Source organism: Haliotis cracherodii, unplaced genomic scaffold, assembly GCF_022045235.1.
Source record: "Haliotis cracherodii isolate W230 unplaced genomic scaffold, xgHalCrac1.p SCAF_13, whole genome shotgun sequence".
NCBI lineage: Eukaryota > Metazoa > Mollusca > Gastropoda > Lepetellida > Haliotidae > Haliotis > Haliotis cracherodii.
This window is the reverse complement of record NW_027266268.1, coordinates 23,725,130-23,743,701: the sequence shown is the minus strand read 5'-3', so window position 1 is coordinate 23,743,701 and position 18,572 is coordinate 23,725,130. Positions and strand designations below refer to the sequence as shown.

The following is an 18,572-nucleotide window of genomic DNA, read 5'->3' as shown; positions in this document are numbered from 1 at the left end:
ACCATCCTACATACTACAAGTATTCTAGGAACTGCACGTGCAGGAGATATTGTCTAACATTTGTAGATCAGGGTCAAGGCGTTTTTAATCACGTGGAGCATCTGCCTTGCGAGCGGAAGGTCTGTGGTTCGATTCCCTGGTCGCGTCTTACCAAAAGACGTTAGAGAAGGTACTTGTTACCCGCCCTGGCGTTTGATATTAAGAGGACACAACAAGGACTTGTCGGGTCGAAGTCAGTATATACTGTGTCTGAGTGGGGGTGTTAATTGCGGCATGGTATATCAGTGAACTTAGCACGATAATAACGACACAGGTCTGGACGCGTACAAGCAGCCACACACCAAAGTACCATCTTTAACTTCTTTAATTTGACGCGGTCACGCATCGAAACAGCGACCATGCGCTGTCCGGGCAGAGGCTCAATCCACTAGACCACGGAGACGATCTGCAGTTACAGATTATGTATGCGTTTGAATCATTCTATTGCACACATCAATTTATGACATATTAAAAAAAAAAAAGACATACAAAACACATGTTTTATTGCACACTGTCATCAATCATTGGTGAATCTTCTAAAACAAGACTTCAAAAACCTTTCCCACTGTTCTTTCGGCCTGAATGCCGCATATTGCACAGGTTCCCGATCTGTTATTTAAATTAGGTAATGACTTCTATAGTAATCGAGAAAGGGACAACGGTAGTTTCAGAGCGAAGAAAGAAGTGCATGAGGTTCTCCTTTATCAGCCACCATAGTCTGAGGGTTATTCCTTCCAGGTTTAGGACAGCCACCACAAGGTGTAGGTTATTCGTTCCAGGTTTAGGTCAGCCACCACAAGGTGTATGTTATTCGTTCCAGGTTTAGGTCAGCCACCACAAGGTGTATGTTATTCGTTCCAGGTTTAGGTCAGCCACCACAAGGTGTAGGTTATTCGTTCCAGGTTTAGGTCAGCCACCACAAGGTGTAGGTTATTCGTTCCAGGTTTAGGTCAGCCACCACAAGGTGTATGTTATTCCTTCCAGGTTTAGGTCAGCCACCACAAGGTGTAGGTTATTCGTTCCAGGTCTCTTTACGGAGTTTTTTTTCACAAAAGGCGGTGACTGGGCCCATAATTCTACTGACAAATGTTATCTGAAGCCTTGTCATTGTGTTCCATTTGTGAATAGCTTGTATTAATACCTTGTCTCAGTAGCTTTAGATTCAGCCTCATTTGAGAGTTGGCGTCCTTTGGACACACTAGAGATTAGCTCCCACATCCAGTCCTTAAACAAAGATTTATGGTATCTAATCATTCCAAAGTCATGGTCATGCCCTCACGCGGTCGACCCCATTCTCTCTCTGAATCACAAACCGTTTGTGACCCGTGAAGATTCCGGGGTAGAATAGGTCTTCAGCAACCCATGCTTTCTATAAAAGGAGACTATGCTTGTCGTAAAAGGCGACTAACGGGATCGGGTAGTCAGGCTCACTGACTTGGTTGATGCAGGTCATCGATCTCAATTGCGTGGATCGATGCTCATCACTGAATTGTCTGGTCCAGACTCGATTATTTTACAGACCGCCGTCATATAGCTGGAATATTGCTGAGTGCGGCGTAAAACAACAAACCAACCAACCAACAAACAGTTTGTTAGATTTCAAAGCTGTTAAAGTACGCACTTATCTCAGCCTCCCCCGTATCCTCCTGCGGGGCGTCTCTCCATGTGCACCACCGGTACAACGTGTACGACAGGTGTCTGCAGCAGCGGCAGTCGAAGTGAATGTAACCGATAAAACCCCTCGACCCACACAGAAACTGAACCAGATATCTCCGCCATGACGCCATCTTACTCTGCAGCGTCAAGTACATCTGGAAATCGGAGTCTCTTAGGACACCACAGAGTCGAGCAATCTCCTGTACCAGCAGCTGATGTACTTGCTCTACACGAACACGATCTGAAGTCATTAACAGCTGGTGTTCAAGAGCGCTTAGGAATCCACAATCTGCCATGTTGGTCTTGAATACTATCTCATAATCCTGAATCTCTGACAACGTCGCTTCCGCTTCCTGTTGTCTCCCCTGTGCCATGTACGCATGCGCAAGTGACAAGCGGATGTCGACGTTGGTGGGATGGGTCGGCATGCATCTGATGAAGATCTCAATAGCTTGATGGCAGGACCTGACTGCTTCCTCGTACAGGCCTCTGGTAACAAAGACAAGACAGATAATCAGTGAAACATCAGTGATTCTCTTGCGCCACAGAATCTACGTTTTATTCTTTGAAACAATGTCTGCGTTCGACACGGCGCGTGGTTCTGGAATTGACTCTGGAGTAAGTTGGCGAATGTCTTTAGCTGCAGGCACACATGTTACAGATATATCATGCTAGACCATAGTCAGCAAATATCTTTGCAATGTCATGTCGGCCTGCAGTCAGTAATGGAATAGCTACCGTATCCGGCGTATTAAGCACCCTTCTCCAATAAGCGCCACAAGCCCAAGTTCTAGCTCAATTTGTAAGGGATAGTCTTTGCAAGTATCCTTATTATCATTATTATTACTATTGTTGTTGTTTATTGGAATAGCCGACTGAAATGGTATATGTTAAAGTACTCACGGAAATGAAAAAAACCCTGTTTTTTCGATCTCATATTTTAAATAAATGCAGTTAATATACAAACTATATAAATATTCAAACAACTGAATTAGTACTTATTGGGCCTTGGCACAAATACAGCGTATCAAGGGTTTTTATGTCTTTTTACACGTAAAAGTGTGTAAAAATATGAACAAAACAGACTGTTGTGAAACTGAGCATAACCAGGTGTTAGTGATACCTTGACAACAGGTGAAAACAGGTGCTTGAAACCCACGTGCATGTGATTTGTCAGTGGTTAGTGATTTGTGAGTGGCATTGTGGGATAGTGAATCATCGTCAAAATATCAAAAGTAACATATTCCCTTCTCAAACAACTTACATGTCATTATCATTATGTACATAAACATAGCTGTTATTTTTAGTGTTGTTTTGATCGCTTTTTTCCAGGCTAATTTGCATATGCCTATAGCCTGTTTCTGCCATGTCAATTTGGACTTAGTTTTATTTTTGAATGTTGAAAGTGCCTACAAATTACCTCCTGTAAAGTACATTTTGTATTGAGCACAGATAAAACTAGCAAATCCAGACTAATACTTTTCCAGTTGTTTTGTTATTTCGTATATACATCTACGTAATGCTTTGTGTCGATTATTAAATCCAGAAAAACATTTTTTTTTTCATTTCCATGAGTACTTTAGTCAAAAAGTGTGTGCTGAGACTAGAGTAATGGTGTAATGATCGTAACTCGACGGTGCGAACAGCTCATTCTATTCAGCACTGCATTGTCTGGCTCAGCATTATTTACAGGCCAACGGAATGCAGCTGGGATGCTCACGACCTGAAAGTTGAACCCGTGCTGTGGATAACATAGACAACGATGGAAGGTGAGTCACAGCGCAGGTGTCGAGTCGATGGTGGCGCATTGACGCTTACACGTGAACTCCACGTGCACTCCACGTGCACCACGTCACCCCCCACCCCCAGCAAAACTGTCCTGAAATGTGTCGCCCAAGCCCATGTTTCTAATATGGGTTAGCACTACTCACTTGAACAGATAAGCGTTGGCCCTGCTCCAAAGAGAGATGCCGGTGTTGTAGTCCCACCAGCCCAACTTCCGCCTGAGATTTAGCGCCTCCGACAAGTACCGCAACGCCCGGTCTGAATGAAGACATACTTATGTCAATTTATTCTCCAATTTTAGAACAAGAAACACGCTAGCAGGATATTCATTTTACATTGGTGTATATTTATGTCTCTAGACATCTGGGATTTTATGCCTAACTAGGTAAGGAAGGTGAAAATAGTTTTTCAGATCAGTTTATTAGTGCACTTAATGCAGGTGTATGGTGTTATACGCTTCAACGACTATATCAAGGCGTCGGGTGGCTGCAGGAATGGGCTTCATACGAAACATTACCCCGTTGTAAGGAATCGAACTCGGCAGTTTCGGCGTGACGTGCCAAAACTTGATTGAGACACTGAGCTACCTTATCGCTAATATGGACATATTTTCTACACACATATTACATTTACAAATATTACCGCGCACACTGGAATCTGTCGAGAGGACTTTAACAGCATTTGTAATACAAGGCGATATCAAATTGTGCCGAATGTACTATGATTCATAATAATACTTCTTTGAACTTTGAACTTTGTTTCTATTAACATGTGTTATCATGTTGTCAAAACAATGACGCACTGATCAAGTCCAAAGCAGATATTCCACTGCACTACACAATACGCAGTGAACGTCAAAAGCCCCTTGCATGAATGCGCAATGCGATAGGGTAATTCTCTCAAATGTTGGAGGCAAAAGGAATTTCAAAGCTTTGTACACATAGATTGTTAAAATACTTAAACAAAAATGGCATTAAAATTTCCACTTAAAGAACGATTTTGTAAATTATGTAATTGTGATAGTGTTGAAGATGAAGTTCATTTTCAATCTTACTCTGATCTTAGATTTTGGGAAAGATGTAGCTTCCCTAGATCTTATTTAATATACGCAGTAGTCGAAACGCTTGAACATTAATCTAATGTCAAGTTCTACTTCCACTTCGATCTGAAATGCATAAACGGCGTCTCAACGACCATGGGAGGTATTTACAGGTTGTTACAATTAGCATCGACCAGATGTTGTATTTTTAGTAATGTATTGTGAGTAGTTGCGCGATGACGTCACTTTCGGTTCCGGTGGCGTGCGCATCCAAGATGACGTCACTTCCGGTGCCGGGGAGGACGGTCATAAGAAGCGCTCGTAAAATTTTAAAGTATCAAAATTAAAAGAAGCGCACGTAAAAATGTTCATTTGTGTGTGTGTGGGGAGGGGGGGGGGGGGAGGGAGGAGGAAGGGGGAGGTGGGTTCATTACTTCTTCTCCCCCAAAGGGGCTGTGCTACAAAGGCACGGATTGCCTGATACCTGTCTTCTGACAGGACACTTACTGGTGTGGCATAGTCGCCGCACGTAGGTGTCCTTCAGGACAGTGTTACAGAAGATGCACTGAAATGTGCCATCACGTGCCCTTGTGCCATGCGCATAGACTGGCAGGCACCCTTTGCACTTGTTGCATTGCCATGGAGGAATGTGTTCCAAGTCCCAGCGACACCCTTTGCACAGTGGCAAAGGGTGCGCAACTGAAACCAGCTCCAAATCCCAATTTTCTTCATTAGTTTGCATGATGATGATGATCTCATGGAATGCAGTGTGAGTGGCTTCGCTCTTGTTTTATAGGAAAGGGACTGACACCCTGCTTCCTGATCGGTTCGCCACGCAGCGCACCAATTGGTTCGTTCGGTGCCTGGTCTAAGTATCAGTTTTCCAAACTGGACCCACCCTTGTGTTTCTTTTCCATAGGAAATGGATTTTACCATGGGAGCGAGAGCACAACCTCGGTTCGACCAATCAGAGCCCAGCATGGTCGGAGCGCGGCCTCTGATTGGTCCAAAACCCAGACTTCTGATTGGTCAGATTTCGATCAGTTTTATCTGTAGGTGTCCATGTTGATTCACTTTCGATCCGTTGTGACACCCCAATGGTATGAAATAAAAATGATCTAGTCGTCTCTGTACCCAAAGGGCAGCATGTCTACAGGCAGCCCTGTGGTTTCGTCGTAGACGATGCGTCGCTTGTCGTAAACGGTGCGGTAGTCTTTTCAGGTGGGTCGGCTCACAAGAGCGTTCCCGTGTCGAGGTCCTATACGAATGATCTGATGAGGGTAAGCCAAGCTGATTTTGCCCCCCTCCTTCCCAGGCCATTGTCCCAGTGTCAGTCCTTTCATGGTGTCAAAGTTGAGGTGTTGTTGGTTTCTGTATTTCAAGGTGAACCCTCGAACTTTGAAGGTCGTACGTGTTCCATCGTGTCTAGGGTTCATTAACTCATAGCCATAGTTTTTGTGGCCTTCTCACACAAACGTCTTGATGGTGTTTCCGTCCAGTTCGTCTACAAACTCACCCAACGAATGGCCCAGCTCTGGCTTCGCGTCGGGTCGATGAATGTAAATGACGCTGTCCGTGTCAAAGTACAAGACCCTGCGACCCACGAGGGCAAGCGTCTCGTACAGCTTGAGACGTGCTTGGGCGGTGACCCAAGCAGCGATGGCGACATTGAAATGAGAATGAGGGGTTTCGAATTCTTCCTTGTGGGCATAGGTCACTTCCACCATGTGTTCGTTGACGACGGTAACATCCTCGATGGTATTTCGTTCATCTCTCCACAAGGCAAAGTACTGCACAGGATCGTTCATATAGACGTTCTGACTATAGTCTAACCGTTGTCCGAACTTGCCCCAGAGCGAATTAAGAAAGAGCTTGGCAATAGTTCTAAGTCCTGCGTTCTTCTCGATGCGGTCCTTGTCCAACCGAATGCCTTCTTTGTCATAGATCTCCTGGATGTAAGCGTCCTGATTGGAACATCCATTGGGGTATCCGCTGGCTTCGAGCTTTTTCTTGAAATGACGGTCGATATAGGTGTCAAAGAGTCCTTCTTGCTGGGTGTCGGGGTCATGCTGTGCAAAGGTGTCGAAATGCCAAATGTCGAAGATCTGAAGCACCTTGTAACCATACTTCTTCACAGCTTCATGGAGTTCTACGGTGGCGTACGTGCCCACCCAAGACCTCTCTTCGTCCGTGTGCTTGCAGGGTGAGTCTGACCGGGTATCGACACACGTGCGGCACAAAGGACAGAGCAGTTTACCACCTGATCTGTAGGGTAGTAGCGGATGGTAGAGTCATTTCGGGGGTCGGACACGACATTGGATAAGTCCTTTCAGCTCAAACAACGTGTCCACAGGTGGTTGATGGAGAAGAGTGTCCCGTGGGAAATGCTACGGTCTTACAAATGTAAGGATAAAGTGAACAGATATTGATATACTTGATGGTTTCACCTTCTTGGGCTTCGTAGCATAATCGAGTGGCATTGGTGCGTCCTCCATAGAAGGCGTCGGGAAGGTTGGGCGGCCCAGGGACGTGGATACAGTGGGGTCCCTGCAAGAAAGCACGCAAAGCGGAGTCCTCCTGTTGCATTTTTTTAAACTCGCATTCCCACAGGGTGACGACCCGTTTCACCTCAGGGTGTTGGTTCAAGTGACTCAGGCAGTAGCGAGCCACGGTATAACGTGCTCCCATCGACGTGCCCAGGACGGGATGAGGTTCTCAACGTTCGGTCTTGTGACATTTCTGACATCCATGCCAGAAACACGCCAGGAATTCGTAGATGGTGCCTGTCGCTGGATCGTAGCCATCCACGCTATACCGATGTTTACCTTATCCACACGTGAACTCTTTTTCACCTCCATTCCTGGCGTGCTCGAGGTGCAGATCGGGGTCAGTCTCCATGAGATAACCTTCCTCCTCCCACACATAGGGAGCCTTCCCCCACTCTTGCAGAGTTATTCGTTAACCGTGCCAGAAGCCCTGGTCATGGGTTCGAATCCAAAAGGTGTACCGATTATGGACACTGGCCTGTCTGCACGAACACCCCACTTTTGTAACACTAAGCTGGCACCATTGGTGTAACTGAAATAGTATTTAAAACAGCGTTAAACCCAAGAAGTGAGGGGTCCAAAATATCACAAATCCTCTCAGATAATTTTACTGCCTGCAACATACTACATTTGGTTTTCAATGGGGGGCTGGCGAAGCACTAGACTCAGTAAAGAGATAACATGGACGTGAACAGACCGTATTCCCCTCTCCACAGGTACCGAGATCCCAGGTTGTTGAGGTTGTTGACGAGATACAAGGGGAGGTAATTCACCAGCTTCCGTCTCTCATGACAAGACAGAAGGAAGAAGGTTAATGCTTCGTCGAACATCCTCTCTGAAGACAGAAGTAAGAGCTGATAGAATACATGAATTCCTGAAGCGTTAACATATCAACTTGTCAGCACACGCTTCGTGGCGTCTAGTGAACGTTTGGACCAACAGTCCACAGACGAACAACATTACAATGATAACATATTCTATTAATACTTCAACCTATACATGCAAACCCTTACAATCTAGAAACTGAAAGATATCTCACGCTTCTCCAAGGTAAGGCCCATGGTCTGTATCATGACTGCAAGCACCGGGTGTCCCGGCATGACCTGGTGAGCCCGGGGGATAGTGCGCCGGAGTATCCTCTCAGCCTCAGGGTAGTTCCCTGTAGGGATGGTGAAATATTACTGACACCCTCAGGCGATCGCTCTAAATTAAGAGATAAAGGTAGCCCTGGACAATAGCTAGATGTGACCCACGTGGTGGCCTTGGACAATGGCTAGATGTAACTCACCAAAATAGCTCTGGACAATAGCTAAATGGCACTCACCAAGATAGCCCTGTACTATTTATAGATGTGACTCAGTAAGGTAGCCCTGGATTATTCTGCCTTATGTCTAGATATGACTCACTAAGGTAGCCCTGGACTATGTATAGATATGACTCACCAAGGTAGCCCTGGACTATGTAAAGATATGACTCACCAAGGTAGCCCTGGACTATGTAAAGATATGACTCACCAAGGTAGCCCTGGACTATGGCTAGATGTGACTCACCAAGGTAGCCCTGGACTATGTCTAAATGTGACTCACCAAGACAGCCCTGGACCATGGCTAGATCTGACTCACCAAGATAGCACTGGACAATAACTTGAAATAACTCACCGAGGTACCCCTGGACTATGGCTAGATGTGACCTTGCTTGAATTCTGTGAGGCACAACCATGGTCTTGTAGTTTGAAGTAACGCTTGTTTTGAGAGATGCGTCGAGATACCTGAAAAGAGTGAGTGAGTTGGGTTTAACGCCGCTTTTAACAGTATTCCAGTTATATCAGCTTAATGTGGGAGGAAAGCCCAAAGTGATGCAGGGCTCAGACGTTTACTACTTCGGTGAACCCCACGAGCACTGGTATGGTGCTGACAAACCTAGAAACATAATCGATGTGAACTGAGATTCGAACCCACAATCGCAGGTTTCTGGCGTGCCCAAGGGATGCAACTCTGCACAGCGAATCGAAGCGCCTAAGACGAATGGCCCCCTGTGCCCCCAATGACTTTGGAAGATAATTAGAAGCTCACTCTCGTATGTTTTGATAGCTAATGTTATCGACTTGTGTTCATGTATTTGCCGCCAAAAGACAAAGGGGTGCCATTCTGTCTTTCCGTCGTTTCCAACACTAAACTGACCCACAGCCATATCACCGAAATAATCCAACTCACTCATCCAACTCAAATATTCAAAACACCTCCTAAAGGATTCAGTCCCCATGTGGTGTAGTCGCTGTTTCGCGTAGTCGCTGTTTGGCGTAGTCGCTGTGTGGTGTAGTTGCTATGTGGTGTAGTCGCTGTTTGGCGTAGACGCTGTTACGGGTAGTCGCTGTGTGGTGTAGTCGCCGTGTGGTGTAGTCGCTGTGTGGTGTAGTCGCTGTTTGGCGTAGATGCTGTTAGGTGTAGTCGCTGTTAGGTGTAGTCGCCGTGTGGTGTAGTCGCTGTGTGGTGTAGTCGCTGTGTGGTGTAGTTGCTGTTTGGCGTAGATGCTGTTAGGTGTAGTCGCTGTTAGGTGTAGTCGCCGTGTGGTGTAGTCACTGTGTGGTGTAGTCGCTGTGTGGTGTAGTCGCTGTGTGGTGTAGTCGCTGTGTGGTGTAGTCACTGTGTGGTGTAGCCGCTGTGTGGTGTAGTCGCTGTGTGGTGTAGTCGCTGTGTGCTGTAGTCACTGTGTGGTGTAGTCGCTGTGTGGTGTAGTCGCTGTGTGGTGTAGTCGCTGTGTGGTGTAGTCTCTGTTTGGTGTAGTCGCTGTGTGGCGTAGTCTCTGTTTGGTGTAGTCGCTGTGTGGTGTAGTCGCTGTTTGGTGTAGTCACTGTGTGGTGTAGACGCTGTGTGGTGTAGTCGGTGTTTGGTGTAGTCACGATGTCGTGTAGTCGCTGTGTGGTGTAGTCACGGTGCGGTGTAGTCGCTGTGTGGTGTAGTCGCTGTGTGGCGTAGTCTCTGTTTGGTGTAGTCGCTGTGTGGTGTAGTCTCTGTTTGGTGCAGTTGCTGTGTGGCGTAGTCTCTGTTTGGTGTAGTCACGGTGTGGTGTAGTCACTGTGTGGTGTAGTCTCTGTTTGGTGTAGTCGCTGTGTGGCGTAGTCTCTGTTTGGTGTAGTCACGATGTGGTGTAGTCGCTGTGTGGTGTAGTCACGGTGTGGTGTAGTCGCTGTGCGGTGTAGTCACGGTGTGGTGTAGTCGCTGTGTGGTGTAGTCACGGTGTGGTGTAGTCGCTGTGTGGTGTAGTCACGGTGTGGTGTAGTCGCTGTGTGGTGTAGTCACGGTGTGGTGTAGTCGCTGTGCGGTGTAGTCACGGTGTGGTGTAGTCACGGTGTGGTGTAGTCGCTGTGCGGTGTAGTCGCTGTGTGGTGTAGTCGCTGTGTGGTGTAGTCGCTGTTTGGTGTAGACGCTGTGTGGTGTAGTCGCTGTGTGGTGTAGACGCTGAGTGGTGTAGTCACCGTTAGGTGAAGTCGCTGTGTGGTGTAGTCGCTGTGCGGTGTAGTCACGGTGTGGTGTAGTCACGGTGTGGTGTAGTCGCTGAGTGGTGTAGTCGCTGTGTGGTGTAGTCGCTGTGTGGTGTAGTCGCTGAGTGGTGTAGTCGCTGTGCGGTGTAGTCGCTGTGTGGCGTAGTCGCCGTGTGGTGTAGTCGCTGTGCGGTGTAGTCGCTGTGCGGTGTAGTCGCTGTGTGGTGTAGTCACGGTGTGGTGTAGTCGCTGTCGCTGAGTGGTGTAGTCGCTGTGCGGTGTAGTCACGGTGTGGTGTAGTCACGGTGTGGTGTAGTCGCTGAGTGGTGTAGTCGCTGTGTGGTGTAGTCGCTGTGTGGTGTAGTCGCTGAGCGGTGTAGTCGCTGTGCGGTGTAGTCGCTGTGTGGCGTAGTCGCCGTGTGGTGTAGTCGCTGTGCGGTGTAGTCGCTGTGCGGTGTAGTCACTGTGTGGTGTAGTCACGGTGTGGTGTAGTCGCTGTGTGGTGTAGTCACGGTGTGGTGTAGTCGCTGTGCGGTGTAGTCACGGTGTGGTGTAGTCGCTGTTTGGTGTAGACGCTGTGTGGTGTAGTCGCTGTGTGGTGTAGACGCTGAGTGGTGTAGTCACCGTTAGGTGAAGTCGCTGTGTGGTGTAGTCGCTGTGTGGTGTAGACGCTGTGTGGTGTAGTCGCTGTGTGGTGTAGACGCTGTGTGGTGTAGTCGCTGTGTGGTGTAGTCGCTGTGTGGTGTAGACGCTGTGTGGTGTAGTCACTGTATGGTGTAGTCGCTGTGTGGTGTAGTCGCTGTGTGGTGTAGTCGCTGTGTGGTGTAGACGCTGTGTGGTGTAGTCACTGTATGGTGTAGTCACTGTGTGGCGTAGTCGCCGTGTGGTGTAGTCGCTGTGCGGTGTAGTCGCTGTGTGGTGTAGTCGCTGTGTGGTGTAGTCACTGTGTGGTGTAGTCGCTGTGCGGTGTAGACGCTGTGTGGTGTAGTCGCTGTATTGTGTAGTAGCTGTGTGGTGTAGTCGCTGTGTGGTGTAGTCGCTGTGTGGTGTAGACGCTGTGTGGTGTAGTCACTGTATGGTGAAGTCACTGTGTGGCGTAGTCGCCGTGTGGTGTAGTCGGTGTGCGGTGTAGTCGCTGTGTGGTGTAGTCGCTGTGTGGTGTAGTCGCTGAGTGGTGTAGTCGCTGAGTGGTGTAGTCGCTGAGTGGTGCAGACGCTGTGTGGTGTAGTCGCTGTGTGGTGTAGTCGCTGTGTGGTGTAGTCGCTGTGTGGCGTAGTCGCCGTGTGGTGTAGTCGCTGTGCGGTGTAGTCGCTGTGTGGTGTAGTCGCTGAGTGGTGTAGTCACCGTTAGGTGAAGTCGCTGTGTGGTGTAGTCGCTGTTTGGTGTAGTCGCTGAGTGGTGTAGTCACCGTTAGGTGAAGTCGCTGTGTGGTGTAGTCGCTGTGTGGTGTAGACTCTGTGTGGTGTAGTCGCTGTGTGGTGTAGTCGCTGAGTGGTGTAGTCACCGCTAGGTGAAGTCGCTGTGTGGTGTAGTCGCTGTTTGGTGTAGTCGCTGTGTGGTGTAGTCGCTGTGTGGTGTAGTCGCTGTGCGGTGTAGACGCTGTGTGGTGTAGTCACTGTATGGTGTAGTCGCTGTGTGGTGTAGTCGCTGTGTGGTGTAGTCGCTGTGTGGTGTAGACGCTGTGTGGTGTAGTCACTGTATGGTGAAGTCACTGTGTGGCGTAGTCGCCGTGTGGTGTAGTCGGTGTAGTCGCTGTGTGGTGTAGTCGCTGTGTGGTGTAGTCGCTGAGTGGTGTAGTCGCTGAGTGGTGTAGTCGCTGAGTGGTGCAGACGCTGTGTGGTGTAGTCGCTGTGTGGTGTAGTCGCTGTTTGGTGTAGTCGCTGTGTGGCGTAGTCGCCGTGTGGTGTAGTCGCTGTGCGGTGTAGTCGCTGTGTGGTGTAGTCGCTGAGTGGTGTAGTCACCGTTAGGTGAAGTCGCTGTGTGGTGTAGTCGCTGTTTGGTGTAGTCGCTGTGTGGTGTAGTCACCGTTAGGTGAAGTCGCTGTGTGGTGTAGTCGCTGTGTGGTGTAGACTCTGTGTGGTGTAGTCGCTGTGTGGTGTAGTCGCTGAGTGGTGTAGTCACCGCTAGGTGAAGTCGCTGTGTGGTGTAGTCGCTGTTTGGTGTAGTCGCTGTGTGGTGTAGTCGCTGTGCGGTGTAGTCGCTGTGTGGTGTAGATGCTGTGTGGTGTAGTCGCTGTGTGGTGTAGTCACTGTTTGGTGTAGTCGCTGTGTGGTGAAGTCGCTGTGTTGTGTAGTCGCTGTATGGTGTAGTAGCTGTGTGGTGTAATCGCCACGTGGAGTAGTCGACGGTGGTGTAGTCGTTGTGTGGTGTAATTGCCACGTGGAGTAGTCGCTGTGTGGTGTAGTCGCTGTGTGGTGTAGTCGCTGTGTGGTGTAATCGCCACTTGGAGTAGTCGCTGTGTGGTGTAGTCGTTGTGTGGTGTAATCACCACGTGGCGTAGTCGCTGTGTGGTGTAGTCGCTGTTTGATGTAGTCGTTGTTTGGTGTAGTCGTTGTGTGGTGTAGTCGCTGTGTGGTGTAGTCGTTGTGTGGTGTAGTCGCTGTGTGGTGTAATCGCCACGTGGAGTAGTCGCTGTGTGGTGTAGTCGTTGTGTGGTGTAGTCGTTGTGTGGTGTAGTCGCTGTGTGGTGTAGTCGTTGTGTGGTGTAGTCGCTGTGTGGTGTAATCGCCACGTGGAGTAGTCGCTGTGTGGTGTAGTCGTTGTGTGGTGTAGTCGTTGTGTGGTGTAGTCGCTGTGTGGTGTAGTCGTTGTGTGGTGTAGTCGCTGTGTGGTGTAGTCGTTGTGTGGTGTAGTCGTTGTGTGGTGTAGTCGCTGTGTGGTGTAGTCGCTGTGTGGTGTAATCGCCATGTGGTGTAGTCGCTGTGTGGTGTAGTCGACACGTGGAGTAGTCGCTGTGTGGTGTAGTCGTTGTGTGGTGTAGTCGCTGTGTGGTGTAATCACCACGTGGAGTAGTTGCTGTGTGGTGTAGTCGTTGTGTGGTGTAGTCGTTGTGTGGTGTAGTCGCTGTGTGGTGTAGTCGTTGTGTGGTGTAGTCGCTGTGTAGAGTAGTCGCTGTGTGGTGTAGTCGTTGTGTGGTGTAGTCGTTGTGTGGTGTAGTCGCTGTGTGGTGTAATCGCCACGTGGAGTAGTCGCTGTGTGGTGTAGTCGTTGTGTGGTGTAGTCGTTGTGTGGTGTAGTCGCTGTGTGGTGTAGTCGTTGTGTGGTGTAGTCGCTGTGTGGTGTAATCCCCACGTGGAGTAGTCGCTGTGTGGTGTAGTCGTTGTGTGGTGTAGTCGTTGTGTGGTGTAGTCGCTGTGTGGTGTAGTCGTTGTGTGGTGTAGTCGCTGTGTAGAGTAGTCGCTGTGTGGTGTAGTCGTTGTGTGGTGTAGTCGTTGTGTGGTGTAGTCGCTGTGTGGTGTAGTCGTTGTGTGGTGTAGTCGTTGTGTGGTGTAGTCGCTGTGTGGTGTAGTCGCTGTGTGGTGTAATCGCCACGTGGTGTAGTCGCTGTGTGGTGTAGTCGACACGTGGAGTAGACGCTGTGTGGTGTAGTCGTTGTGTGGTGTAGTCGCTGTGTGGTGTAATCGCCACGTGGAGTAGTCGCTGTGTGGTGTAGTCGTTGTGTGGTGTAGTCGTTGTGTGGTGTAGTCGCTGTGTGGTGTAGTCGTTGTGTGGTGTAGTCGCTGTGTAGAGTAGTCGCTGTGTGGTGTAGTCGTTGTGTGGTGTAGTCGCTGTGTGGTGTAATCGCCACGTGGAGTAGTCGCTGTGTGGTGTAGTCGTTGTGTGGTGTAGTCGTTGTGTGGTGTAGTCGCTGTGTGGTGTAGTCGTTGTGTGGTGTAGTCGCTGTGTGGTGTAATTGCCACGTGGAGTAGTCGCTGTGTGGTGTAGTCGTTGTGTGGTGTAGTCGTTGTGTGGTGTAGTCGCTGTGTGGTGTAGTCGTTGTGTGGTGTAGTCGCTGTGTAGAGTAGTCGCTGTGTGGTGTAGTCGTTGTGTGGTGTAGTCGTTGTGTGGTGTAGTCGCTGTGTGGTGTAGTCGTTGTGTGGTGTAGTCGCTGTGTAGAGTAGTCGCTGTGTGGTGTAGTCGTTGTGTGGTGTAGTCGTTGTGTGGTGTAGTCGCTGTGTGGTGTAGTCGTTGTTTGGTGTAGTCGCCACGTGGTGTAGTCGCTGTTTATACCAACTAACCAAGACACGAACTGGTTCCAGCGAGAGAGAAACCTTGGAGGTACAATCTAAGCGTACAGTCGCACAAACGGCAATGTCTCTCCGTGGACATCGTGTGCAACACAACCTCCACCGTGGTCTAGTAGATAGAGCGTCTGACCGGAGAGCTGAAGGTCGTTGGTTTGATTCCATTGCCGCGTCATACCAAAATACGTTAAAAGATGGTACTTGTCGTTACCCAAAGTGGATAAAACAAGGACTGGTCGGGTTGGAATCTGTATGCTGTGCTGTGACATGGTATCTCGTTGGCTAGCACTATTAATCCTGACTAGGAGAAACAGCCATACACACATATACAGGTGTTCTTAGTAGACTGACATTTAGTCCCAGAAATATATATCCACAAAATAAAAATATAAAATCCAAATGGAGCCCAGAACAATCATTTAGAGCTGAGGCAATCTAGACTTGCCAAATCATTCTAGACTTGAGTTAGGCTTATCCATTTCTTTTCTCTTGGGTCTGGTATTCTTCGCTATATATCACAAGCTGAATCTGATGGACACGCTTTACCACTTCACCGCACATATCGGCCTAATGTATTCACGGGTGATGGGGAAAGTGGTGTATACAAACCCGGAAGTATTGATGAGGATCAAGATGCGATTACCTCTCGGCCCGGATGCTGTCCCCAACCCGGACATGGAACCAGCCGAGTCTGCGCAGAAACATCACACGGTAGTAGCTGTCTTCCGGTGTGTTCAATTTTGACACGACTGTCTTCAGAGTGGTGATCGCTTCTGAAAGTGTCTCGTCATCTAGGGAAAATAATTGTAATTTGCACGCTTCATCTTGAAAATGGCGTAAGAAACTTAACCCTGTCCTGATCTATGACGAAGATGATCGGTGCGCCAACATCAACGGTTATCGATACCAACTAGCTAAACATAAGATAAGAAATATCATATATGACACGGGTTGGTTTTAGGCACCGTGCTGTACACGAAGAGTTGCGCTTCTTGTTTTACCGGGATCCGCTGTTCCGATCTCAGATTAGCCCTGATTACGACCCTCAGTTTCAAGTACACTACTGGGCAAAAGAAAGTATAAACTTGAAAATTGGACTTGACCAAAAAAATACAAACGTTATCAAAATACTATTAGGCTGAAAAGAGTCGCCGATGACTGCAAACGTAAGGTCTAAGACAAAGCTATGATACCCGTATCAAATACATCACCATCGAATAACCATTTCTTTCTGCCGGCAGTTTAGTAAACGTCAACGACCTCAGACACACTGGGGGGCACATGTGGCCCAGTCGTCTAAGGCGCCGCGATTCGCTGAGGAGAGTTGCGTCCCTTGGACACGCCAGAAACCTCTGATTGTGGGTTTGAATCCCGGTTCGCCCCGATTATGTTTGTCAGCACCATACCCGTGCTCGTGGGTTTCACCGAAGTGGTAAACGTCTGAGACCTGCATCACTTCGGGCTTTTCTCCCACATTTAGCTGACACTCCGCGATATAAGGGAGCGACCATTTGATTTCTATGGTGGGGACCGGAAGTATTTACAAATGAATAGTTTGTTGGAGATAATCAGTAAAATAAATAGAATGTTTACTACTGTGAGAAAAATGAATAGTTTGTTTCCAGATATAATTTTGCATGTCATTGCAACATTTATCTATTAAATTAAAGAATTATTCCAGCATTATAAACGTAAAAAATTTCCGCCGCCTTCGGCGCAAAATCACTATTACTTTAATCTTATTTGTTGCTATTTCTGTATATGAAGTTAATGGCTTCAGTTCAGCACATTTTGCTATTTAAATGCATGTACAAATATTCAGGCGTCCAATTTAACAATTTCCAAAAAGAAATAACCAAGCTACAATGTTGTAAATGAACACATTTATTCACTGATAAATGTTGAACATATTTATATTGTGGTTTGTTTGAGGAATGGTTTGAAATACAAATAAACCATATGTATTAAATGAAAAGGTATCGGTATGAACAATTTTCACCAAAATCCTTCAAATAAAACTATATTATATGATCTTTGGATATGACCTGGTCATAAGTGTTTCTGTTGTGATGAAACATCTATTTGAACACGTCAATGCACACCATCATCCTTTGCTGGAGAGACACGTCTTGCTCTGTTTTTGCTGTATACATTGTCTGATTACAGTGCTCGTATGTTTCAGTTCTACTGTTCCGACATTTGTGTCTAGTGACAAAGCCTGTCCGAACATTCTCTTCAAGACTGTTCACCATTGATTCCCCACCAGTAGTGTACATAGAGATAGACAATTGTCCTCTCACCAGATACCCCAATGTTATTCAGATGAATGAACGAGTATATACACTATTTGCTTTAGTGTATGGCAATGGGGGTCATTTCGTGGGATGTGTGTGTGTGCCAGGCAAAGGTTGGTACAGTTACGATGGCTTGGAAGTATACCACCGATACGGGCCGGGACTAAAGAAACAGCTATTACCGCGTCCTCCACCAGGCTACAAACAGGACTACTGTATTTATGTCAGGGAATGAAAAAGACTATTATAACGGGTGTTCTATAGCTGTTCATGTTATAATACACCACAGGCTGCATTTGCTGAAATATGATTGCATATTTTACTCTATAATGAAATTGCAAAATTACCATCTGAAATGAATAGTTTGTTCAGCTGTATGTTACAAAAAAATAGTTTGTTAGAAATGGCTTCAGAAAAAAATAGTTTGCTGAGAAAACAACTTCCGCCCCCCCCCCCCCCCTCACCCCACCAATCAGACACACTGGCTTTCCTCCCACATCAAGCTGACACCGGTGATATAACTGAAAGACTGTTTAAAGCTGCGTAAAACTTAACTCACTGATTCGCTTCTTCAAACTATTTGGAGGCGCTTAGTACAAATCAGTATGGCCATATTTCTTCACCAGCCTTGTAATAGTGTCACTCAGACAAGGCCGAAATTCGGTCGCAAGATATGCAGATTACATATAGCTACTTTCATAGTCTTCCGTAGTAAAATATCCCTGCTAACCTTTCAGTGAAACGGCCCAAAATCCCCGTAGCAGTAACTGCTCCCTGGCGGTGCCCACTCTACCAGACGCCTCTGCCATCCCCGAGTAGAAGAGCTGGGCCCGACCTGGGCCAAGCGCTGAGAGTGTCCCCTCCTCGTGCAGCACAACCTGGGGCAACACGGAAGTACCACACATACAAGCATAGCAAGGCGGTTTTTATGAATACAAAACCAGACAAAGCAAATGTAAAATTAATACGAATTTCGAAAATACTGGATCCTGATTCCAAATCACACCTCTGATTGGAACAGCTGATTTAACGGGCGCTTCATCGTGGTAGGTGAGGTGAAATGGGGTTTAACGTTGCGTCCAAGATTATTGCACTTATATTTGCGACGTGCATGGTGTGTGTGTGTGTGTGTGTGTGTGTGTGTGTGGCTGCTTGTACTAGTCCGGACTGATGCCGATTTATAGTGCTAGCACACTGAGATACCATGCCGCAGTTTAACATGAATACTCAGACACAGTATACTGACTCTGATCCGACCAATCCTTGTTTTAGCCCCTTGATGCCGAGCGCCAGACAGGGTAACAACAAATACCATCTTTTAACTTCTTTTGGTATGACGCGGCCGGGGAACGAACGCCGGACCTTCCGCTCTCCAGGCGTACGCTCTACCACTAGACCACGGAGGCGGTCCGCATCACCGTGGTAGATAATATGTATAGAAAAGTACTTTCCTCATCATTGTCGAGAGGCATTTTGAAACAGTTACATGTCACAGAGTATGTGTCGTAA

At 47.7% G+C, this 18,572-nt stretch overlaps 1 protein-coding gene across 4 annotated transcripts in view; it reads right to left on the bottom strand.

Moving 5' to 3' along the window:
- Positions 1-559: 559 nt before the first annotated feature.
- The window catches only part of LOC139459091 (uncharacterized), a 28,554-nt gene continuing 10,541 nt past the window's right edge, over positions 560-18,572 (bottom strand). For 3 of the 4 annotated variants that reach the window (XM_071240533.1, XM_071240534.1, XM_071240535.1), the window contains exons 4-10: positions 17,794-17,941; positions 15,413-15,560; positions 8,724-8,833; positions 8,105-8,224; positions 7,763-7,900; positions 3,627-3,738; positions 560-2,184 (exon numbers count right to left, since the gene is read on the bottom strand). In XM_071240533.1, the coding sequence (XP_071096634.1) occupies positions 1,632-2,184; positions 3,627-3,738; positions 7,763-7,900; positions 8,105-8,224; positions 8,724-8,833; positions 15,413-15,560; positions 17,794-17,941 (1,329 nt within the window). In that variant the 3' untranslated portion in view covers positions 560-1,631. The remainder of the gene's footprint in view (positions 2,185-3,626; positions 3,739-7,762; positions 7,901-8,104; positions 8,225-8,723; positions 8,834-15,412; positions 15,561-17,793; positions 17,942-18,572) is intronic. The other variant, XM_071240536.1, reaches the window with a different exon arrangement.